This window comes from Mercenaria mercenaria, chromosome 13 (genome assembly GCF_021730395.1).
Source record: "Mercenaria mercenaria strain notata chromosome 13, MADL_Memer_1, whole genome shotgun sequence".
In the NCBI taxonomy this organism is placed as follows: domain Eukaryota; kingdom Metazoa; phylum Mollusca; class Bivalvia; order Venerida; family Veneridae; genus Mercenaria; species Mercenaria mercenaria.
This window is the reverse complement of record NC_069373.1, coordinates 27,011,811-27,038,032: the sequence shown is the minus strand read 5'-3', so window position 1 is coordinate 27,038,032 and position 26,222 is coordinate 27,011,811. Positions and strand designations below refer to the sequence as shown.

Sequence of the window (26,222 nt, the reverse complement as noted above, 5' to 3'; positions counted from 1 at the left end):
TGAACTTGATATCATCAAGATAAAAATTCTGACCAATTTTCATGAAGATCCATTGAAAAATATGGCCTCTAGAGGTCAAAATATTTTTCTAATTTTAGACCTACTGACCTAGTTTTTGACCGCAGTTGACTTAGTTTCAAACTTGACCTATATATCATCAAGATGAACATTCAGACCAATTTTCATACAGATCCCATGATAAATATGGCCTTTAGAGAGGTCACAAGGTTTTTCTATTATTTGACCTACTGACCTAGTTTTTGAGGGCATGTGAACCAGTTTCAAGCTTGACCTAGATATCATCAAGATGAACATTCTGACCAATTTTCATGAAGATCTTGTGAAATATATGGCCTCTAGAGAGGTCACAAGGTCTTTCTATTTTTAGACCTACTGACCTAGTTTTTGAAGGCAAGTGACCCAGTTTCGAACTTGACCTAGATACCATCAAGGTGAACATTCTGACCAATTTTCATAAAGACCCCATGAAAAATGTGACCTCTAGAGTGGTCACAAGCAAAAGTTTACGCATGCACGGACGGACGACAGACGCTGCGCGATCACAAAAGCTCACCTTGACAGGTGAGCTAAAAATGTGGCCCCTAGAGTGTTAACAACTTTTCCTTTGATTTGACCGGGTGACCTAGTTTTTAACCCCACATGACCCAGATTTAAACTTGGCCTAAAGGTCATCAAGACAAAAATTCTGACCAAGTTTCATGAAGATAGGATCATAAATGTGGCCTCTACAGTGTTAACAAGCTTTTCCATTAATTTGAATGGGTGACCTAGTTTTTGACCCCACATGACCCAGATTCAATCTTGACCTAGAAATCATTAAGACAAACATTCTGACCAATTCTCATGAGTTTAAAACTTAGAGTGTTAACAAGATTTTCCTTTGATCTGGCCTAGTGCTCTAGTTTTTGACCTGACATGACCCACTTACGAACTTACGGCATATGCAATTTGGGTCACCTAGAGATCATTTCTACAAAGTATTTCTGAAATACGGCTAACAGTTTCTGAGAAGATTTTCCTTTTGGTTGCCATGGCAACTAGAGTTCTGTATGGAATTCTATTCTTTGAATAATTTTTGAATGTTTCATCAAAATTAGTCTGGTGGTTTAAAAAGATCTTGTTAAAAGGAAAATGTTGACGGACGATGGATGACAGGCAATCACTGACCACAATAGCTCACCCTTGAGCACGAGCTAGCAAGGGCTCATAGAACACGAAATACCCCTCTTGATGCATTCAGTAACTGCAGAAGGAACAAAAATTATTTGGTCACTGTGCACTGTACATTTGACGTACTGACCTCAGACTAAGAATTATGGGTCATTTACCAGTCATAAGTGACCTCCATATCAAATGTGATCTTAAACAAAAGCATTCTCTAGTTATTTTGCAAAAAAAGTTCTACTGTTCTGGGTCAATGTGACCTTGACCTTTGACCTACTGACCTTGAAATCAACAGGGGTCATCTGCTGGTCATGACTAACCCCACTATCAACTTTCATGATCCTAGGCCCAAGCATTCTTGAGTTATCATCCAGAAACTGATTGCATGGTCTACGGATCCTGGCTAACCGACAGACATCTGCAAAACAATATACCCCTCCTTCTTTGAAGGTATTACTAGATTCAATTGAGACAAACATTCTTACCATATTTTATATAAATCAGGTAGATAATTAATTCATTCTCAAAGATTTGATCTAGTGACTTAGTTGTTGACCTATGTCACCCAGTTTTGAATCTGACCTAGATTTTATAGAAACATACAATGTAACAAAACAAAAAATTTATAAACTTAAACCATAAGAAAGAAAGTGGAACACACGAAAAAACACCAAATGTAAATAACAGTAATTTTATTTTGTCTTTGACCTTAGTTTCAAATCTGACCTAAAATTTTACAGAGATAAACATCCTGATAAAGATTTATAATGAACAAGCAGAAAAGGTGGTATCTGGTGTTTTTACTTTGATGCACTCTGACAAAGATTTATGATTATCAAGTTGAAAATGTGGCCTCTAGCATCTTAACAATGTTTATCTGTGATTTGACTTAGTGACCTAGTTTAAGATCAAGGTAATCAAGTTAAAAACTTAACCGAGACTTCAAGAAGACAAACATTCTGAGTTTCGAATTCAGTTCAAAGTTTTATAAAGATCAAGGATACTCAAGGAGAAAATGTGGCCTCTGCGGTGTTAACAAAGTTTCTCTATTATTTGATCTAGTGAACCTAAGTTCTGACCTTAGGTAACCAAGTTTCATGAAGATTAGGTAGAAAATGTGGCCTTAAGAGTGTTTACAAGGTTTTCCTATTAACTGACCTAGTGACCTTGTTTTTGTACCATCTGACCCAGTAATGAACTTAAGGGTAATATTCTAAGTTTCAATAAGATTGGGTCAAAATTGTGATCTCTAGAGGGTAAAAAGTAAAAAAATTTCTAGACTTTGCAGTTCATTCTAATTCTGAAATATGTCCTAATGTCTGAATTCATTTATTTGGTACTGAAATTTTATTTACCTTTGCAATGATATTGTAAAATGAGCTAACGCCCAATTTATCTTTAACAAGTAACTTTAAAAGTTGGTTAATGTCTATATTTACGAAATTCTGTACAATTAATACTGATGATTATACATACATAAAACAACTCTGTTATCATTTTTGTATTTTTCCTTGCAGGTAAAACAACAGGGACATATTGAAGCTATCTACCTGCTGCTTCGACAAATCGTACTGGAAAGGCAGATCAAATAATAACAGCTTACGTCATAATATCTTTCATATTGTACTGTAATTTCTCCCAGTTCTCCATTATACCAGGGACATGTCCCATCCCAACCACACCAACAACTACACTTGGTAGGTGAGCTGAAAATAGTAAACCATATTTAGTCTAAAACTGATCAATGATGAAACCTTTGTGTGTGTGTGTGTGCTGCGTGTGTCTGCTTGCATGTGTGCACATGTGTTTGCGTGTGTGTGCATGCGTGCTTGTGTGTGTGTGTGTGTGCATGCTTGTCAGGGGGAGGGGGAGGGGATACTGACAGACTGTATCAAGCAACACAAGAAACTAAATTTTCAATGTTAAACAAGAGCTGTCACAATCAGTGACAAATGCCCCTGAAGCATGCCCAAAAATGCTACAGTTGTCTGAGCAAAAAAGCACACATCATTTTGTGACCTTTACCTTGATCCAAGAGACCCGGGTCATAAGCGTGACACACCTTCTCAATATGGTTAATATTTGTGTCAAATTATTTTCAAATCCCTTGATAAATGGCAGAGTTATTGACCAGACAAGAAACACCGTTGACTTCTAAGTGTGACCTTGAGCTTGGAGCTAGGGATCTGTGTCTTATGCATGACACATCATCTCAATATAGGAACCATTTATGCCAAGTAATTTTAAAATCCCTTCATCAATGGCAGAGTTATGAACCGGACAAGAAAAAGACTGTGTTAACCTTTGACCTCCAAGTGTGACCTTGACCTTAGAGCTGAGGGTCTGGATCTTGCGCAAGACATGTCTCATTATGGGGAACATTTATGCCAAGTAATTTCAAAATAAGGCTGAGTTAAGGACCGGACACAAAATAGACCCTGTTAACCTTTGATTTCTAAGTGTGACCTTGACCTTGGAGCTAGGGGTCTGGATCTTGCGCATGACATGTTGTCTCATTATGGTAAACATTTATGCCAAGTTATTTCAAAATCCCTTCATGGATGGCAGTGTTATGGACTGGACACGAAACAGACATTGTTAACCTTTGACCTCTAAGTGTTACTTTGACCTTGGAGCTAGGGCTCTGGGTCTTGCGAATGACATGTTGCCAATTATGGTGAACATTTATGCCAAGTTATTTCAAAATCCCTTTACTGATGGCAGAGTTACAGCCTGGACAAGAATTTACAAGGACAGACGCACAGTGCGATTTTAATATGCCCGCCTTCGGTGGCATAAAAAACAAGAGTGTCATCATGACCCTGGATCGCTCAACTGAGTAATATGAGTTACATGTTTCAAATGTCAAACTGACGCTTAAATATTAAACAAGAGCTGTCACTAATGGTGACAAATGCCCCCGCAGCACCTTGACCTTTGACCTGGTGACCCCAAAGTCAGTAGGGTTGGTGTACTCAATAAGTACTATCAGCATGTGAAGTTTGAAGGTCCTGGGTGAAGTGGTTCCAAGGAAAGTGCCTTCATGCAAAAAGTTAACGTTGGCCTCTGTGACCTTGACCTTTGAACTGGTGACCCCAAAGTTAGTAGGGTTGGTGTACTCATAAAGTACTATCAGCATGTAAAGTTTGATGGTCCTGGGTGAAGTGGTTTAGGAGTAAAGTGCCTTCATGCAAAAAGTTAACCTTGGCCCCTGTGACCTTGACCTTTGACCTGGTGACCCCAAAGTCAGTACGAGTGGTGTACTCAATAAGTACTATCAGCATATTAAGTTTGAAGGTCCTGGTAGCAGTGGTTCACGAGTAAAGTGCCTTCATGCAAAAAGTTAACCTTGGCCCCTGCGACCTTGACCTTTGACCTGGTGACCCCAAAGTAAGTAGGGGTGGTGTACTCAATAAGTATTATCAGCAAATAAAGTTTGAAGGTCCTGGGTGCAGTGGTTCGCAAGTAAAGAGCCTTCATGCAAAAAGTTAACGTTGGCCCCTGTGACCTTGACCTTTGACCTGGTTACCCCAAAGTCAGTAGGGGTGGTGTACTCAATAAGTACTATCAGCAAGTGAAGTTTAAGTCCTGGGTGCAGTTGTTCGTGAGTAAAGTGCCTTCATGCAAAAAGTTAATGTTGGCCCCTGTGACCTTGACCTTTGACCTGGTGACCCCAAAGTCAGTAGGGTGGTGTACTCAATTAGTACTATCAGCATGTGAAGTTTGAAGGTCCTGGGTGAAGTGGTTTAGGAGTAAAGTGCCTTCATGCAGAAAGTTAATGTTGGCCCCTGTGACCTTTACCTTTGACCTGGTGACCCCAAAGTCAGTAGGGGTGGTGTACTCAATAAGTACTATCAGCATGTGAAGTTTGAAGGTCCTGGGTGCAGTGGTTCGCGAGTAAAAGGCCTTCATGCAAAAAGTTAACATTGGCCCCTGTGACCTTGACCTTTGACCTGGTGACCCCAAAGTCAGTAGGGTGGTATACTCAATAAGTACTATCAGCATGTGAAGTTTGAAGGTCCTGGGTGCAGTGGTTCGCGAGTAAAGTGCCTTCATGCAAAAAGTTTACGTTGTGACGAACGAACGGACAGACAGTTGAAAACTAATATGCCTCCCTTCGGGGGCATAAAAAGTAGGTCAGTAGGTCACATTCATGGTCACTGAAAGTCAGTTTTAAGATCGGTGTGCAAAACTGTATACAACATCCAAATTTCAAGGCTGTATTTTAAACAAGAGGGTCATGATGACCCTGGTTCGCTTACCTGAGTAATATGAGCTACAAGTCTCAAATGTCAAATTGATACTAAAATATTAAGAAAGTGGGTCAGTAGGTCACATTCATGGTCACTGATAGTCAGTGTTAAGATCTGTGCGCAAAACTGTATATGTCATCGAATTTTCAAGGCTGTATCTTAAACCAGATATGTGTCACAGACATGGATGCCCCTGCAACATGAGAAAGGTCAGTGGCATAAGTTATTTATAGTAACAACTAAGGGAAGTTAATCTTAACAAAAAAAAACAACAAAAAAACAAAAAATTCTTAAGTCCACATAAAAATCCTTACCAGGTAGAGGTAGGTTAAAATACTTCTCAAAATTTGATGTAACATTCATGTTGTACTACAGAAAAGTGGTCTTGTTTTTTCCTCTACCACCAGTAATAAAAAAGTTATAATATAAGCTATTTATAGTAACAACAAAGGGAAGTAATTCTTACCTAGGGACCTGGTTCTTAAGCATGACATTCTGTGTCATGAGGGTATACAACTGAGCCAACTTACATCAAAATCCCTCCATGCCTGAAGAAGAAATGCTCAAGACAAAGTCATTCTTGTATGTGACCTTTGGCCTCTAAGTGTGACCTTGACCTTAGACTTAGGGACCTGGTTTTGCGCATGGCACATCGTCTATCCATGCTTATTATTTGTGTCAAATTATTTTGAAATCGGACCACGAATGTCAAAGTTATGGACTGGATACGAAGACCACATTATCAGTATATATGTAGTGAAAATTGGCTAAGTTCAACCGAAGACTGTGACCTTGACCTTTGAGCTAGGAACCTGGTTTTTTGCGCATGACACATCGTCTATCCATGCTTATTATTTGTGTCATATTATTTTGAAATCGGATCATGCATGTCAAAGTTATGGACCGGACACGAACATCACCCTTTCCCGAAACACAAACACACCGACAAACACACACACGGACAGGGGTAACACTATATGCACCCCCCCCCATTTTACGGCGGGGGCATAAAAACAAGAAAGTAGGTCAGCAGGTCAAGGTAACAGTCAAGTGATGCCTAATTACTTGGGGTCAACAGGTAATTATAATAAAACAGTCCTAGGAAATATGATCAGAAAATTTTTAAAGTATTTTTTCCTATATAACTCATATAACAAGTGACCCCCGGGGCAGGGCCTCTTTTCACCCCAGGGGCATAATTTGAACACTTGTTAGAAAACCACTAGGCAATGCTACAAACCAAGTATCAAAGGCCTAAGCCTTGAACTTTCAGACTAGAAGATTTTTAAACAAAATTTCCTACAAGGGGTGTTCGAAAAGTAACTTATTTATTTATATGGTTATTAGAATAAAAATTTCAAAAGTGATTCTTTGATATATTTTGTATATAATCCGAAAGAAAACATGATAAAAATTGCACTAATGCAAAATCCACCATCACTATAGCAATGTCGGGTGACGCTGAGCGGGGCAAATTCAGCAAATCGCGAAACATGTCAAGTGTTTATGTGTCTTTAAAGTACATAAAGACATATTCTCCACGTCAAAAACTGCCCAAAATATATGTGAATCTTTCGTGCCCTTTTGTCAATTTCTGCGCAACGTTATGGGCTGAAATCTGACGTCATTTCCGTAAACAACAGAAGTAGAGAACATTCGTCTTGCTGAAGCCATCAGTATGGCACTTGAACAGCGATATTCCATAAAGTTCTGTGTATTAATGGGAAAAACAAAATCAGACACGCTCTCCATAATCATGGACACTTACAGCAAAAATTCAATGAAGAAAACCAGCATATATGAGTGGTTCAATGTCTTCAAGAAGGATCCTTTGCATGATGTTGCAGACCGCCCAAGATCTGGACGCCCATGCACGACGTCAGGAAAAGCAGACAAAACTAGAACTGTCACAGGAGTGATGAATACCCCCACAATACGGTCTTGTCACAGAAGAATGGCAACCATAAGACATGGCCACAAGAAGGTGCAATTTAAATCTAACTTGACCAGTATTTTATGATGTTACATCTGTGTACCAAAATTTATCTAAATCTGTCAAGCCTTTTGTAAGTTATTGTCCAGCAACCATGAGTTTGACAAATTTTAAGTTGCAAAGGGGCCATAACTACATATAAAATTGGTGGTTTGTAGACAAAGTCGAACTTTACCTGTATTTGTCACACCTGTGTACCAACAACATTTAAATCTGTCAAGAACTGTCTCTGGAGTGTTTAATGACTCCAATGGTGGATGAATATTGCACAATAGCTTGAATCTGTGTTAAAAAATATCAAATAATAAGAGAGGTACAGATAAAGTGTATCAAAACACTATACAAGTATATTAATTCTAAGCAAAAAGGGGGCATAATTCAGAAATATTAGTGCAAGAGTTATGCACCTTGTGTCATATGATGTGGGTGATGATGTGGAACAACTACCTCAAGTTTAAAACAAATGCATTTCGTAATAACTGCGAAATAGTGAAAATGCATCAAAATTAACCTTAAATTCTAAGTAAAAGGGGGCATAATTCATGAAAAATTGGTGTCAGAGTTATGCACCTTGTGTCACATGATGCGGGTGATAAGGTGGAACATCTATTTTAAGTTTGAATCAAATCCATTCAGTAATAACTCAGATATACTGAAAATGCATCAAAATTAACCTTAAATTCGAAGTAAAAGAGGGCATAACTCATAAAAAATTGGTGTCAGAGTTATGCACCTTGTGTCACATGATGTGGGCAATAAGGTGGAACATCTATTTTAAGTTTGAATCAAATCCATTTAGTAATAACTGAGATATAGATTTCGGGACATCACTGGACGGGACGTGACAAAACTGACTCCTATATAGTTCCCCCCAAACATGTCTGGTGGGGGTATAATTAGGGAGTTGTTGCAGAGTGAAAGAAGGCTAGGGAGCTTGGCATGTCTAAGGTATACGCTCGATGGATTCCTCAAATTCTAACACTTGAACAGAAATATCACAGAGTCGAAGATGCCAAGTCATTTCTTAGGCAGTATCTTAACCATGGCTATCGTTTCACGAACTCGATAATCACTGCAGATGAAACATGGATTAGTGTATATGACCCAGAAAATAAAAAAGACTCATGCATGTGGAAACATCCAGATTCACCATCACCAGTAAAGGCCTTAGTGAACCGCTCAACAAGGAAACTAATGTTCATCATCTTCTTTGATTCGAGAGGCGTGGTTCTGTGTCATGCGGTACCAGCAGGGCAGACGGTCACAGCAAATTATTATTCAAATGTAATTGTAGAACTTGAATGTTGATACATGTATATATGAAAATGTATTTTATTGCTATACTAAATATTTGATGCCATGTACGATAATTTTATCACAATTTCAGGTTATCAAGCGTGATCTGGTACGAGCAGTGAAGAAGAAAGCAAGGAACTTGATGGCAAATTCCTATTACATCACAACAATGCACTGTCCCATTCCTCTGTGGTCTCCAAAGCAACACTGAGAGAGTTGGGAATTGACACAGTGAAGCAGGGCTTCGGAAATTTGCCGGTTTGTCGGTTTTGGACCGATTTTTGACTTTTCAGACCGATTCGTGAAGTGAAAAAAAAAAACGAAAAATCGGTCCCGTAAAAATGAAGAAAAGTATTAATTTCGGTCTGATATCTCAATACACGATCACCTGCCAAGTAGAAAATTGTTGGTCGCACCTTCAGATAATCAATAAATGTGTCAATCGGTCTGATTGTCACTTTGATATTCGGGCCGTAATTAGCGCGTGACGCAATCAGTGCTCGCGAAGCACATCCTTTAATGTTTGCAGACAGCCGACTGCGGTGTATTAAACATTTTTGACTGGTTTCCTAACGTTTCTGACTGGATCCAAATCATTTCGACGGGGATCCACTTCTTTTATTTAGAATCCGACGGATGGTTTATTTCAAAAGGCTATGTTTGATCACGGTAACAAACAAATGGTCGCTACATTTAATCAAAGAGCTATAATTGTACATTATAGGTCTTTGATTTAATGAGACATCACATGGAAAACCGATAAAAATAATTTTTATATTTACTCCATTTGAAAAAATCACATGATTCATTTGTTGGGGCTCCAGTTGAAACAAATGCAGAAAATCGTCTTTGCAACCCCACTGTACAAAAAAGAAAAAAATGGACGGGCAACCACGAATGATAAAGAAAACCGGAGTGGCACTGTTTATCAAATCGGTCTTTTAAAAAACGTTTCAAAATTTTGTTTACATCAGAAGAGAACATATAACTTTATAAAATGTAGTTGCTTACTGAAGTACAACGTAAGTGAAATGAAATATCCGTGGCCAACCCGCGTGACGTTTTGGTACTATACATGCGGGAAATTCGATCTCAGCGTTCAAATAACGTACACATTCGGTCCGTGGCAGAGTATTCTTTAAATACTGAGGCTGTTTAGCAGAGAATATGTGTCCTGTAACTCACTTTGACGCATTGTATTTTATAGAATTCCGTCAAAGAATGAGGAAACATCACAAAGTATCTGCCGTGTATACGGTATCGAAGTCACGTGCGTTGGCTTTTAGACTAGTTACGCACACGGTGTCAATGCCTCGTATTATCTCGGAAAAACATCGAAATTTAAACAAAGTAACGATCACACATAACACTGAATAACTGTCTTCATTGTATGGTAACGCGCGGTGACTGGTAACTCAGTTTTAATGCATGACATGCTTATTTTTTTACCCTATCACGTTTTACAAAATATGTAATATTGGGAATGCGGTGGGTGGGGTAGCGCCGATGTCAGGATTTTCGTTTCGGACCGATTGAGTTATCAAAATTTACGGAGCCCTGCAGTGAAGCATCCTGCATATTCTCCTGATCTAGCACCGTGCGTTTTCTGGCTTTTTCCGACCCTGAAATCAGAGCTGCGTGGCAGTAGGTTTGATGTTGATGACTTACCCACCGTTGTCCGGGAAACACTCCGTAAAATTCCAAAGGAGCATTTCAGGTCATCCTTTGACAATGGGAGAAATGTGTATCATGCAAAGGCGAATATTTCAAAAAGATTTTAGAGGTGTCAGACAGGCTTTTCAGATGCCATATTCCCGTCATGAATAGTTTGCCCTGCTCAACGTCACCCGACGTTGCTACAGTGACAGTAGATTTTGCATTAGTGCAAAATGTATCATGTTTTCTTTTGGATTATGTACAAAATATATCAAAGTATCACTTTTAGAATTTTCAGTCTAATAACCATATAAATAAATGTTATGAAACTTTTCCGGATACTTTTCGAACACCCCTCGTATATAAGTCTATGTAAAACTTGGGACCCCCCGGGGTGGAGCCACTTTTCACCCCAGGGTAATAATTTGAACAATCTTGGTAGAGGACCATAAGGCAATGCTATATACCAAATATCAAAGGCCTAGGTCTTGTGGTTTCAGGCAAGAAGATTTTTAAAGTTTTTTCCCTATATAAGTCTATGTAAAACTCGGGACCCCCGGGGCGGGTTTCTTTTCATCCCAGGGGCATAATTTGATCTTGGTAGAGGACCACTAGATGATGTCACATACCAAATATCAAAGCCCTAGGCCCTGTTTTTTTTTGACGAAGATTTTCAAAGTTTTTCCCTATATAAGTCTATGTAAACAATGTGACCCCCAGGGCAGGGCCATATTTGACCCTAGGGGGATAATTGAATAATCTTGGTAGAGGACCACTAGATGATGCTACACACCAAATATCAAAGCTCTAGGACCTGTGGTTTTGGACAAGAAGATTTTCAAAGTTTTCCCTATATAAATCTATGTAAACCATGTGATCCCCAAGGGGGATATTTGACCCTAGGGGGATAATTTGAACAATCTTGGTAGAGGACCACTAGATGATGCTACATACCAAATATTAACTGTGGTTTTAGACAAGAAGGTTTTTAAAGTTTTTCCTTTCGGTTGCCATGGCGGCCAGAGTTCTGTATGGAATTCAATTCTTTGAAAAATATTTAAAGAAGACCATGCAAGGAACATCCCTGTGAAGTTTCATCAAAATTGGCCTAGTGGTTTAGGAGGAGATGTTGTTTAAAGGAAAGTGTGGACAGACACACCGATGCCGGACGGTGAGCGATCACAATAGCTCACCCCAAGCACTTTGTGCTCAGGTGAGCTAAACAAGAGCTGTCACAGGAGACAGCGCGCTCGACTGTTTCAATGCTGGATAGTGAAACTGGGCACATCTGAGGAAACTTGAGCTGTCACTGGAGTGTTTAATGACTCCAATGGTGGATGAAGATATTGCACAATAGCTTGAGAGCTTGAGTCTGTGTCAGAAATATAAAGTTTGAGTCTGTGTCAAAAATATAAAGTGTATCAAAACACTATATAAGTATAATTCTAAGCAAAAAGGGGGCATAATTCATAAAATATTGGTGCAAGAGTTATGCACCTTGTGTCATATGATGTGGGTGATGATGTGAAAACAAAACTGCCTTAAGTCCGAATCAAATATGCATTTGGTATAATAACTGAATATCAGGATAAATGCATCAAAATTAAACTTTAATTCAAGTAAAATCTGACGGGCGATTATTCATGAAATAATGTGCCAGAGTTATGCACCTTGTGTCATATGAACTGTGGTGAAAACAGGTACGAAAATAATTTTAGTTGAATCAAATCCATAATAAAACCCTGAGAAGAGTTGAAAGTGTATAACATTTAAACCTGAAATTTAAGTAAAAAGGGGAATAGTTTCATGAAATATTGGTGCAAGGTTATGACCTTGTGTCATAATGATGTTATAAGATGTTGAACAACTGTTTTAAGTTTTAGATCAAAAATCCTTTTAGTAATAACTGGAGATATAGTGAAGGCATTCAAAACTTTACCTGAAATTTCTAAATAAAAAGGGGGGATAATTTCATGAAATAATTGGTCAAGACTTTTTATGGCCCTTGTCATTTAGATGTGGTGATTGATTGCTGAACAACTACTTTCAGTATGGAATCTTGACCATCATTATAGGAATAAACTGAGATAGAGTGAAAGTGCATCAAAACTTTAACCTGAAATTCTAAGTAAAAAAACAGGGGGGCGGGGAGAGGGCATAATTATCATCATTGAATTATTGGTGCTCAAAGCTTATGGTCCTTGTGCCATATGAATTGTGGGTGGTGATGATGAGGAATAACTATTTAAAGTTTAAAGCAAATACATCAAGTAATTACAAAGATAAGGAGAAAAAAGAGAATTTATCTATTTATTTATTTGGGTTTTACGGCGCACCAACACAGTATAGGTTATATGGTGCCAAACAGGACTACAAAGGAGAAGGTTCACTTTTGCCTAAAAACTGAAAGTTGATAAATGGAGTAAGGAACACTTTTTCTGTCATCAAGAAGTATTCTTTTATCAAACTGCACGAAATAATTTAAAAAATATTCATTATAGAAGAAAATATTTGACATAACTGAAAATGCATTTACCATTATGGGTATGGGAAACCTTCAGTTTTTAACAGAAATTTTAAACAAATCTGAAATTTTCACTACGAGCACAGCTGTCGATCACAATAAAAAAATGACCATAAATTCTGTGAAAGAAGCTGGAACTACCGTCAAAATATTTTTGTGGTCCTTGAGTGTGCTCACTACTAAAAATATTCCTATGTGACCTAAAATATGGCAAAAAATGCCCATTTTCTTAAAAATCTGCAGTTTCAGCAATATTCAAGGATACGTATTGAACAAAATAATAAATTTGTGTATAAAAAACTTAATTCCTTACAAAAGATAAACATTCTGGTAGCAAACAATATATAGTTTTTCAAATTTTAGCCAATTTGAAAATTTTCAAAACTGCATAGGCCATATATGGCTTAAGTGAACTTTGTCCTTTTGGTTTCACATCTCAATTACATCGAAATAAAAACTTGAGGTATGGAATCAAAGTTTGTATACCTGCTGGAATCACAGAGTTACAGCAAAACCAAGTGTTAAGACCCTATTTGTCGCCTCTTACGATCATGCAAGGGTAAGGCAGTGGTTCCAATTCTTTTCATACACGGATCGTCCCAGAACCACATCATGGGCGAAAGTGTAAAAAAACTTTAACCAAGGTGGGGACGCAGAAAGACGCCAACGCCTGGGTGAGTAGGATAGCTCTCCATATACTTCGTATAGTCGAGCTAAAAACAAGATTAGCAAGGTCCTTCAAGGTCACTGAATCAGTTTCGTCAGTAGGTCACATTCAAGGTCACTGAAAATCAGTATTAAGATCTGTGTGCAAAAATGTACATGTCATCCGAATTTCAAGGTGGTATCTTAAACAAGAGGGTCATCATGACCCTGAATCGCTCACCTGGGTTATATGAGCTACGGTTTCATATGTCAAACTGATGTTTAAATATTAAGAAAGTAGGTCAGTAGGTCATATTTATGGTCACTGAAAGTCAGTATCAAGATCGGTGTGCAAAACTGTACATGTCACCCAAATTTCAAGACTGTATCTTAAACAAGAGGGCCATGATGGCCCTATATCGCTCACCAGAGTTTATCTGGCCTACTGACCTAGCTATTGACCCCAAATGACCAAGTTTCAAATTTAAGCTAAAGATCATCAAGACAAACATTCTGACCAAGTTTCATATAGATTGAGTCACAACTGTTGCCTTTAGAGTGTTCACAAACTTTTACTTTGATTTGACAATGTGACCTAGTTTTTGACCCCAAATGACCCAGATTAAGACTGGACCTAGAGATCATCAAGAAAAACATTCTGACCAAGTTTCATAAAGATTGAGTCACAAGATTGAGTGTACTCTAGAGTGTTTACAAGCTTTTCCTTTGATCTGTCCTACTGACCTAGTTTTTGACCCCACATGACCCAGTTTTGAATCTGACCTAGAAATCATCGAGACAAACATTCGGACAAAGTTTCATAAATATTGGGTCACACCTGTAGCCTCTAGAGTGTTCACAAGCTTTTCCTTTGATCTGGCCTACTGACCTACTTTTTGACCCCACATGACCCAGATTCGAACTTATCCTAGAGATCATTAAGACAAACATTCTGACAAAATTTCATAAAGATTGAGTCACAACTGTGGCCTATAGAGTGTTCACAAGCTTTTCCTTTGATCTGGCCTATGACCTTGTTTTTGACCCCGTATGACCCAGATTCAAACTTGACCAAGAGATCATCAAGACAAATATTCTGACCAAATTTCATAAAGATTAGAGTCATAACTGTGGCCTCTTGAGTGTTCACAAGCTTTTCCTTTGATCTGGCCTACTGACCTAGTTTTTGATCCCATATGACCCAGTTTCAAACCTGACCTAGAAATCATCAAGATAAACATTCTGGCCAAGTTTCATAAAGATTGGGTCACAACTGTGACCTCTAGAGTGTTCACAAGCTTTTCCTTTGATTTCACAGGGTGAGCTAGTTTTTACCCCAAATGACCCAGATTCAACCATGACCTATAGATTATCAAGACAAACATTCTGATTAATTCTCATGAGTTTCAAACTTAAATTGTGGTCTCTAGAGTGTTGAAAAGATTTTCCTTTGATCTAGCATAGTGACCTAGTTTTTGACCCCACATGACCCAGTTTCAAGCTTGACCTAGAAATCATCTAGACAACCATTCTGACCAAGTTTCATAAAGATTGAGTCAAAATTGTGGCCTCTAAAGTGTTCACAAGCTTTTAATTTGATTTGGCCTACTGACCTAGTTTTTGACCCCATATAACCCAGTTCCGAACTTGACCTAAAAATTATCAAGACAAACACTCTGACCCAGTTTCATAAAGATTGAGTCAAAATTGTGGCCTCTAAAGTGTTCACAAGCTTTTCCCTCGATTTGACCAGGTGACCTAGTTTTTACTCCCACATGACCCAATTTCGAACTCAACTTAGAAATCATCAAGACAAACATTCTGACCAGGTTTCATAAAGATTGGGTCACAAATGTGGCCTCTAGAGTGTTCACAAGGCAAATGTTGACGGACGTCTGATGTCGGACAATGACCGGTCACAATAATCGTAAAACGCAGGTTTCAGGACACTAAATTTTGAGGCAAAAATGGCCCAAATGCACACCTTGCGCGACCTGTACCATATTATCTGCAAATGACTGACCTAAAACACATGCATATTTTTAAAGCATGTGGCCAGACGAAAATAATGGTGAGAAGAAAAGTGTCTCATAACCGTTTACTTTTTCCGCTATTTTGAGCTGAATCTGGATGGATAAATGACCGTTTCCATTTTGCCTGAATTCTGTTAATTCAAGTAAGACTTTAGACCCAGCCGTCAACACGGAGCTAGGAAAATCAATTCAAGTACCTGTACTTTACACAATAACTACCCGTACGCAGGAATCCTCAGTTCTATAAACATCATAAATAACCAGTTGATTATAAATGCCTTTAAAGTGCATCTGTCTATTTTATTTAAAAAACGTACCCGGGCCAAATGCGAAACTGGCCCCTGCCACTTTAAGATCTTTCAATTTATGACCAAAGCGGATTTTACTGTTTCTGAAATTTAATACATCTTTTGCAAATAAAACCAGACAAAAATAATTTTAGTAGAAGGAAAAGATGTCTGTATATGAGCGTCTAAACTAGCCCACCCCTCCCGCGCAAAATGAGCCAAAATTTACAATTTGTCGCTACCAGACAAAGAATGTAAAATACATAATTTAACGTATTCGGTCATTAAGAATGATATAAAGTCATTTTTGCATCATTTGGCGAAAATAATATGCCCCCACGCCCTATTTGCCTATATCATGGGGTCCCCATCCTCCATGCATCCCACTGATTGACGAAATGCAGAGCTGATTGGCTAAATATGCGCTATGTGGGTTAAGAATAATGAAAATGTCGTTTTAATGGTACTATAACACTGTTAATGGTGGAAGAATTTTAAACAAGAGCTGTCGGATGACAGCGCGCTCGACTATTCAAAGAATTGATTGAAGAATGGGGTCAAAATATTTCCATAGATTTTCAGACACAAGAAAAAAATGGATTAAACAAAAAAATTTCCTGTATTTGCGGATTTCGATTAGTCTTGCACTAAGTGGCAATGTGTGACCATGATGGCAAATATGTTATTAAGTTATATGTTAGGCAAACACAGACTTGTATGAAAAGTTTAACTAATTTCCAAGTCCAAAAAGGGTCATAATTCAGTCAAAATAGTTGACAGAGTTATGTACACTTGCCTACAGATGGAAATCATGTTGATATACTAGTGTTAACAGTTTCAAAGCCACAGTTTAAATATTTTGACAAAAATGTCAAAGTCCAAAAAGGGCCATAATTCAGCCAAAATAGTTGTCAAGAGTTATGTACTCTTGCCTGCAGATGGAAATCATAATGATAAACAAGTGTTTAAAGTTTAAAAGCCATATGTCAAATAATCTTGACAAAACATGGACATATACGAAAACAGAACCAATTTCCAAGTTCAAAAAGGGCCATAATTCAGCCAAAAAAGATGACAGAGTTATGTTCTCTTGCCTATTGATAGAGACTATAATACTGAACAAGATATAAAAGTTTCAAAGCCATATGTCAAACACTTTACACAAAATATAAACTGGTACGAAAAACTTAACCAAGACTTCTAAGTCAGAAGGGGCCATAATTCAGCCAAAATGCTTGATGGAGTTATGTACTCTTGCCTACAACTGGATATGGTGATGGTAAACAAGTGTTGAAAGTTTCAAAGCTTTATCTCAAAAGACTTTGTCATAATGTAGACTGGTACGAAAAACTTAACCAAGATTTCTAAGTAAAAAAGGGGCAATAATTCAAACAAAATGCTTGATGGAGTTATGTACTCTTGCCTACAACTGGACATGGTGATGGTAAACAAGAGTTGAAAGTTTCAAAGCTTTATCTCAAAAGACTTTGCCAAAATATGAACTGGTACGAAAAACTTAACCAAGATTTCTAAGTCAAAAGGGGCCATAATTCAGTCAAAATGCTTGACAGAGTTATATACTCTTGCCTATAACTGGACATGGTGATGGTAAACAAGTGTTGAAAGTTTCAAAGCTTTATCTCAAAAGACTTTGTCAAAATGTGAACTGGTATGAAAAACTTAACCAGGGTGTGACGTCGACGCCGTGGTGAGTAGGATAGCTCTACTTATTCTTCGAATAGTCGAGCTAAAAATCGTATCTGTACATACTGACTTTCATACCTTGATGTGTCATCGTAACATTTTTGAGCTGCTGTGCCGTCAATTAGCGTTTTAAGTCCCCAGAAAGTTTAACATATCAATCTTGAGGTTCTAAACTATGTAAAACCGCGCAAAATCAAGAGATTTTTCGAAATTTAATTTTGGCCGAATTCACTTATGGGGGCAAGGGACAGTTAATTTGAAAATTCCACAAATCTGCGCTGATACCAGTGCGAAAAAAATCATGAAAAATCCAATTTTGATAAATTCAAGGCAAGTGTTAAGCGAATGTATTGCATAGACTTAGCTCTTCATTGTGTGACATTTTCAGCCTGCCGATTCTGTTGCTTCTGTGATAAAAACGAGTGAAACGCAGGTTTCAGGACACTAAATTTTGAGGCAAAACTGGCCCAAAATGCACACCTTGTGTGACCTGTACCGTATTATCTGCAAATGGACTGACCTAAAACACAGACGAAAATAATGGTGGGAGGAAAAGTGTCTCATAACCGTTTACTTTTTCCGCTATTTTGAGCTGAATCTGGATGGATGAATGACCGTTTCCATTTTGTCTGAATTCCATTACCTTAGGTAAGACTTGAGACACGGCCGTCTACACGGAGATAGGAAAATCGATTCAAGTACATATTTGCTTTACACAACTAGAGCTATCACTAAAGGTGATGAATGTACCCCCCTCATGCACTGACATAGTACACTGCAATTTGACGCACACAAGATTGCATAATTATGTGGACTGTATGTATATAGACTGTATGTATACAGTATAGTAACAAAAAACAAAGTCCCGAAACTATGCAGAATATTTATCTAAAAGAACGTAACATGCACCATGCACAACTAGGGTTGGTACTAATCACTTGTGTGAAGTTTCATTAAATTGTGTGCAAGGGTTCAGAAGATTAGGCGCGCACAAGATTGCATATGCAGACTGTATGTACATAGTATGTTAACAAGAAACAAAATCCCATAACTCTGCAATTTTTGTCGCTGAAAGAACCTAACATGCCCCATGCACAACTACTGTTGTTACTGATCACTTGTGTGAAGTTTCATTAAATTGTGTCAAGGGGATGAGGAGAGATGGTGTGCAAAAGATTGTGTCTATGTATATAGTATAGTAACCAAAAACAAAGTCCCGTAACTCTGCAAATTTTTTTTCTGAAAGAACCTAACATGTCCCATGCACAACTACTGTTGTTACTGATCACTTGTGTGAAGTTTCATTAAATTGTGTCAAGGGGATGAGGAGAGATGGTGCGCACAAGATTGTGTCTATGTATATAGTATAGTAACAAAAAACAAAGTCCCGTAACTCTGCAATTTTTTTTTCTAAAAGAACCTAACATGCCCCATGCACAACTACTGTTGTTACTGATCACTTGTGTGAAGTTTCATTAAATTGTGTCAAGGGGATGAGAAGAGATGGTGTGCAAAAGATTGTGTCTACAGACGGACGGACAGACAGACAACCTGAAAAAATTGTGTCAAGGGGATGAGGAGAGATGGTGTGCACAAGATTGTGTCTACGGACGGACAGACAGACAACCTGAAACCAGTATACCCCCCCTTACAACTTTGTTGTCGCGGGGTACAATAACTACCCGTACGCAGGAATCCTCAGTTCTATAAACATCATAAATAACCAGTTGAATATAAATGCCTTTAAAGTGCATCTGTCTATTTTATTTAAAAAACGTACCCAGGCCAAATGCGAAACTGGCCCCTGCCACTTTGTGTGAAATTATTCTAAAATCAGGCCAGCAGTTTCACAAAAGAAGATTTTTAAAGTTTCCACTGTATATATATAGGGAAAAGTGACCATGCCCCCTTGACGAATCAAAATAATTTGAACAATCTTGGTAGAGGGTCACACAAGGACCATTTATGTAAAATTATTATAAAATAGGACTAGCAGTTTCACTTAAGAAGATTTTGAAAGTTTCCACTATATACATATAGGGAAAAGTGACCACGCCCCCTGGCGGCCATGTTTTTTGACGAATCAGCACAATTTGAACAATCTTGGTAGACGGTGGTATAAGGACCATTTGCGTGAAATTATTTCAAAATCGGAAAAGTCGGTTTAGGAGATGTCAATTTTTCTATTTTTAGCTCTGGCGGCCCCTATAAGCAACCAAGCGGAACCGTTTGAACAACTTTGGTAGAGGACCACCCAAGCAACATCCAGGCCAAGTTTCATCAAAATCCATTCAGTGGTTTTGGAGGAGATGTCGTTTAAACATAATTGTTGACGACGGACGACTTGACGCACGGACATAGCGTGATCACAGTACCTCACCTTGAGCACTTTGTGCTCAGGTGAGCTAAAAACAAGAAAGTAGGTCAGTAGGTCAAATTCATGGTCACTGAAAGTCTGTGAAAACTGTATCCATGTCATCCAAACTTCAAGGCTGTATCTTAAACAAGAGGGTCATGATGACCCTGGATCGCTCACCTGAGTAATATGAGCTACATGTTTCAAGTGTCAAACTGATGATAAAATATTAAGAAAGTCAGTAGGTCACATTCATGGTCAATGAAATTCAGTTTTATGATTTGTGTGCAAAACTGTGTATGTCATCAAAATTTCAAAGCTGTATCTTAAAAAACAAGTGAGTAGGTCAGTAGGTCAAGGTCACAGTCAAGTGAAATCATATTACTTGGGGTCATCAAGTAATTATAATTAAACAGTCTTGGAAATAGGATCAGATGATTTTTTAAGTATTTTTCCTATATAACTCACATAATAACTAAGTGACCCCAGGGCGGGGCCTCTTTTAACCCCAGGGGCATAATTTGAATAATTTTGGTAGAGGACTACTAGACAATGCATCATTCCAAATATCAAAAGCCTAGGTCATATGGTTTCAGACAAGAAGATTTTTAAAGCTCTTTCCTATATAAGTCTATATAAAACTTGCGACCCCCAGGGCTGGGCCTCTTTTCACCCAAGTGGTGGAATTTGAACAATTTTGGTTGAGGACCATAACACAATGCTACAAACCAAATATCAAAGGTCTAAGTGTTGTGGTTTTAGACAAGAACATTTTTAAACTTTTTTTCCTATATAAGTCTATGTAAAACTTGGGACCCCCGGGGCGGGGCCATATTTGACCCTAGGGGGATAATCTGAACAATCTTGGTAGAGGACCACTAGATGATGCTACATACCAAATATCAAAGCCCTAGGCCATGTGGTTATGTACAAGAAGATTTTCAAAGTTTTCCCTATATAAGTCTATATAAACCATGTGACCCTCAGGGCGGGTCCATATTTGACCCAAGGGGGATAATTTGAACAATCTTGGTAGAGGACCACTAGATGATGCTACATACCAAATATCAAAGCCCTAGGCCATGTGGTTTTGTACAAGAAGATTTTCAAAGTTTTCCCTATATAAGTCTATGTAAATCATGTGACCCCCAGGGCGGGGCCATATTTGACCCTAGGGGGATAATTTGAACAATCTTGGTAGAGGGCCACTAGATGATGCTACATACCAGATATCAAAGCCCTAGGCCCTGTGGTTTTGGACAAGAAGATTTTTAAAGTTTTTCCTTTCGGTTGCCATGGCAACCAGAGTTCTGCATGGAAATTAATTCTTTGAATAATTTTGAAAGGGGACCACCCAAGGATCTTTCCTGTGAAGTTTGGTGTAATTCTGCCTAGTGGTTTTCAAAAAGATTTTTTTCGAAATTGTTGATGCACTACGCACTACGGACATCAAGCGGTCACAATAGCTCACCTTGTCACTTTGTGACAGGTGAGCTAAAACAAGAAATTAGGTCAGTAGGTCAAGGTCACAGTCGGGTGACCCCTTATCACTTAGGGTCATCTGGTAATTATAATCAAACAGTCTTGGAAATATGATCTGATAATTTTTGAAGTATTTTTTTCCTATATAACTCATTTTTTCTCTTTTCACCCCAGGGGCATAATTCCAACAATCTCCTTAGAGATCAACTAGGCAATGATACATACAAAATATCAAAGGCCTAGGCCTTGAACTTTCAGAAAAGAAGATTTTTAAAGTTTTTTCCTAAATAAGTCTATATAAATCACGTGACCCCCTGGGCAGGGCCATTTTTGACCCTAGGGGGATAATTTGAATAATCTTGGTAGAGGACCTCTAGATGATGCTACATACCAAATCTCAAAGCCCTAGGTCCTGTGGTTTTGACAAGATGATTTTGAAAGTTTTTCCTATATAAGTCTATGTAAACCATGTGACCCCCAGAGCGGGGCCATATTTGATCCTAGGGGGATAATTTGAACAAACTTGGTAGAGGACTATTAAATGATGCTACATACCAAATATCAAAGCACCAGGCCCTGAGGTTTTGGAAAAGAAGATTTTAGAAGTTTCTCCCTATGTAAGTCTATATAAACCATGTGATCCTGGGGCGGGCCATATTTTAAACTAGGGGTATAATTTGAACAATCTTAGTAGAGGACCACTAGATGATGTTACATACAAAATATCAAAGCCCTAGCTACTGTGGTTTTGTACAAGAAGATTTTCAAAGTTTTTCCCTATATAAGTCTACATAAACCATGTGACCCCCGGGGCGGGGCCATATTTGACCCTAGGGGGATAATTTGAACAAACTTGGTAGAGAACCACTAGATGATGCTACATTACAAATATCAAAGCCCTAGGCTTTGTGGTTTTTGACAAGAAGATTTTCAAGGTTTTTCCCTATATAAGTCAATGTAAACCATGTGACCCCAAGGGCAGGGCCATATTTGACCCTAGGGGGATAATTTGAACAAACTTGGTAGAGAACCACTAGATGATGCTACATTACAAATATCAAAGCCCTAGGCTTTGTGGTTTTTGACAAGAAGATTTTCAAGGTTTTTCCCTATATAAGTCAATGTAAACCATGTGACCCCAAGGGCAGGGCCATATTTGACCCTAGGGGGATAATTTGAATAAACTTTGTACAGGACCACTAGATGATGTCACATACAAAATATCAAATCCCTAGGCCTTGTGGTTTTGAACAAGAAGATTTTCAAAGTTTTTCCCTATATAAGTCTATATACACCATGTGAACCCGGGGTGGGGCCATATTTGACCTTAAAACATTGTCATGACGTCACTCCTTTGTTCTCGCTGTACTGTATTTTTAATATTGGACTGCTTTCAATGGGACTTAGTTCAGTATTTTCCACGTGGAGTCCAATATTATTTTAATATTGGACTGTGTATTTAATATTGGACTGCACGAGGAAAACGATTTATATACAAAATCAATGTCTTCGTGTAGTCCAATATTTATCAATACATGTAGCGTAATTCCATATAGAAATATTGTAATCAAATGAAAGCAGTCCAATAAAATAACACAGTACTGATAATAAAAGGGAAAATTAATATCAAAATTAAATTTTATGTATAGATCTAGATGCAAAATTTTAAAAACAGCATTATACATATATGTATTCTGCATGCGTCAACGTAGTCTTACTCCTTAAACGACGTTTCCCTAGAGCAATAATTTCTTCCAGTTTTAAAAATTGTGCAAGAATTTATTGCTCTCTATTGAAAAAGCAGTTTTATAAGACCAATCATGATAGTTCTTTTAGGCCGTACTGTCAATAGCCTTTATGATTTTGTTAAGTTTAAATGAAATGTCATCAATACTTTTCAAGTAATGCTCCGGAAAAAGCCTTATTTTGTATAATAAAGGGAGATAATCCAACAGCTAGGTAAGGTAGAGCTATGGTTCTTTGACACTGCTCTTTGATTGCTCTATGATTATGTGAAATTTTAATAAAATGCCGTTAATACCTTTTAAGTTATACAACGGACGGACGGGCGGACGGACGGAAAGACGCATAAAGTGTCAAGCAAAGTGCTTGCCCTTCGGGAAGCATAAAAATAATAGTAATAATAATTTGCGATATACGAAAATTAGGTGAAGCCTTGCATCATCGTATACATGGCTCATATTTTGTTATGTCACATTCCACATTTCCCGTATTTATCCGTTCATCTGTACATAGAAAAAATTAAACAAATGCTTACACGTTAATGTTCATGTAAACCCCTGAAAATGATATGAGCAGCGCTGTGGGAAAACGAACAATGCGTTTGCGACCAGCATGGATCAAGATTAGCCTGCGCATCCACGTAGTCTGGGCAGGATTCATACTGTTCGATAACAGTTTGTCTAATGGCATTAGGCTTTGAAAGCGAACAGCATGGATCCTGGCCAGACTGCGCAGGCTGGTCGCAAAACCAATATGTTGGTTTTCTTATGGTGCAGCTCATAGATTTGTTGGGTATTGACAGTTACAGTTTATGTTTATTTAAGTATTACATCCGTATTGAAAAAAAACTGTAAAAAAAAAAACAGGATGTTCATTTAAAAAAAAAAAGAACGTTTATTGCACCCTACGTAGAATAAATTGCCTTTATTTCTTGTATTTGAAGCCAGTGTGAAGCATTTGCTCACATTTGTTCAGTCTGTGAGATGGCCTATTCGGAAAGAAAAAGGAACTGCAATTAAGGGACACATGTACTTGCATGAACCTTAGTTTTGTCGAAATATCTTTTAATTTTGTACTCGTATATTCTATTTCATTCTATGCTATTTTATGAAATACTGAGATTTTAGTGAAAATAAATCTAATAGATTCAAAGTGAATGATATTAAATATATTTTTCAGTATTTCAGTTGGGACTACATTAAACATCTGTTGTAATAATAACAACATAAATACGAGTAGCTTCGAGTGCATCAATAAAAATCATACTGAAAGCAAGTTTTCCTTAGTTTTCTGCATCCGCCTCGCCACTATGCGTCTAAAGGCACGAAAATAATATGATTTGGACTTACCAGTAGCTGTATCCGATAATATATTAAAATGTCTGTTCTGTAAGTCTTCTTGCACTAAATTTGAAGATTTTCGGGCAAGTTCATGTACAACCCAACAAAAACTGTCATTGAACTAATAAATCACAACAGTATATTGTCAGGCGTGTAAACAAACAACCCATTTTCTCATTCAGTGCACATGCAGCATTCATTTTCTCCAGCTGTCCGATTTCAACTATACTTTCAGTGAAACATTATCTGATTATCATAATCCGCCATACCCTTGTAATTTTTAACACAAAGAAAGTTTCCTTGTACACATTTAACCCTTAGCCTGCTGCAGGCGAATTTAACAGCCTTTGCAAACAGCTTGGAACCAGATCAGACGCTGATTAAATCGGCGTCTGATCAGGTTCCAAGCTGTTTGCTACTCTGACAATATCTCTTCCAATTTTGGAGCAAACTGAATGAACTTTACAATTTTAGCAGACGACATTTCCAGCAGACGACAATTTATCTAGCATGCTAAGGGTTAAATAAAAAAACATAATCACTTTATCCTAGCCATGAATTAAAATAAATCCTTTCTAAAATGTCACAAAATTTATCTCCTCCCGCCGCCACTCATGAGAATACTACTGCTTATTCCGTACATCAGTGTACATGTGTAAACACAACTAATAGCATCACGAGAATCCCGGGCTAATGAAAGTCCAATATCACGAAGGCGAGAAACCCGAGAAAAACGCAATCGTGCATTATGAGAAAAACGTGCGTAAAATTATCATGAGGATCTACTGGGTATTTCATAATCATATAGCAACTTTTATTAAATGCATTAATGTGAATAAAAACCGAATTAATTCAAGAATATTTTACGACAATGGTTTATACGTAATTTTTTATAAGTTATGTCATAAAAACAATGTTTTAAGTAAGATATAAGCCTCAAACGATCCAATATGTAAAATACTGGACGGTCCTCAGCGCTAACGCGCTTCGGACAGTCCAGTATTTTACATATTGGATCGTTTTCGTCTTATATCCTATACTTAGGGAAATAATTTGAACAATCTTGGTAGAGAACCACTAGATGATGCTGCATACCAAATATCAAAGCCCTAGGCCCTGTGGTTTTGGACAAGAAGATTTTCAAAGTTTTTCCCTATATAAATCTATGTAAACCATGTGACCTCCCCCCCCCCACCCAGGGCGGGGCCATATTTGACCCTAGGGGGATAATTTGAACAAACTTGGTAGAGGACCATTAGATGATGCCACCTACCAAATATCAAAGCCCTAGCTACTGTGGTTTTGGAAAAGAAGATTTTTAAATTTTTCCTTTCGGTTGCCATGGCAACCAGAGTTCTGTATGGAATTCATTTTTTTTTACTAATTTTTTATGAGGATCATCCAAGGAACATTCCTGTGATGTTTCATCAAAACTGGACTGGTGGTTTAGGCTGGGAAGTGTTGACGGACACCGGACCAGCAACAACAGACGCCGGACAATCACTGACCACAAAAGCTCACCCTTGAGCACTTCGTGCTTAGGTGAGCTAATAACAAGTGACCCCCGGGGTGAGGCCTCTTTTCACCCTAAAGGCATAATTTGATAAATCTTGTTAAAAAACTACTAGGTAATACTGCATACAAAATATCAAAGGCCTAGGTCTTGAACTTCCAGACAAAATTTTTTTTGGAGTTTTTTCCTATGTAAGTCTATGTAAAACTTAG

At 37.9% G+C, this 26,222-nt stretch overlaps 1 protein-coding gene across 9 annotated transcripts in view; it reads right to left on the bottom strand.

Annotated features, from left to right (window-relative positions):
• The window catches only part of LOC123529252 (traB domain-containing protein-like), a 210,904-nt gene that overhangs the window by 3,166 nt on the left and 181,516 nt on the right, over positions 1-26,222 (bottom strand). For 5 of the 9 annotated variants that reach the window (XM_053521376.1, XM_053521372.1, XM_053521370.1 and 2 more), the window contains one exon: positions 2,789-2,891. In XM_053521376.1, the coding sequence (XP_053377351.1) occupies positions 2,789-2,891 (103 nt within the window). Of the gene's footprint in view, positions 1-2,735; positions 2,892-5,447; positions 5,632-5,904; positions 5,987-26,222 lie in introns of those variants that run through there. The other 4 variants (XM_053521375.1, XM_053521374.1, XR_008366702.1 and 1 more) reach the window with 3 other exon arrangements.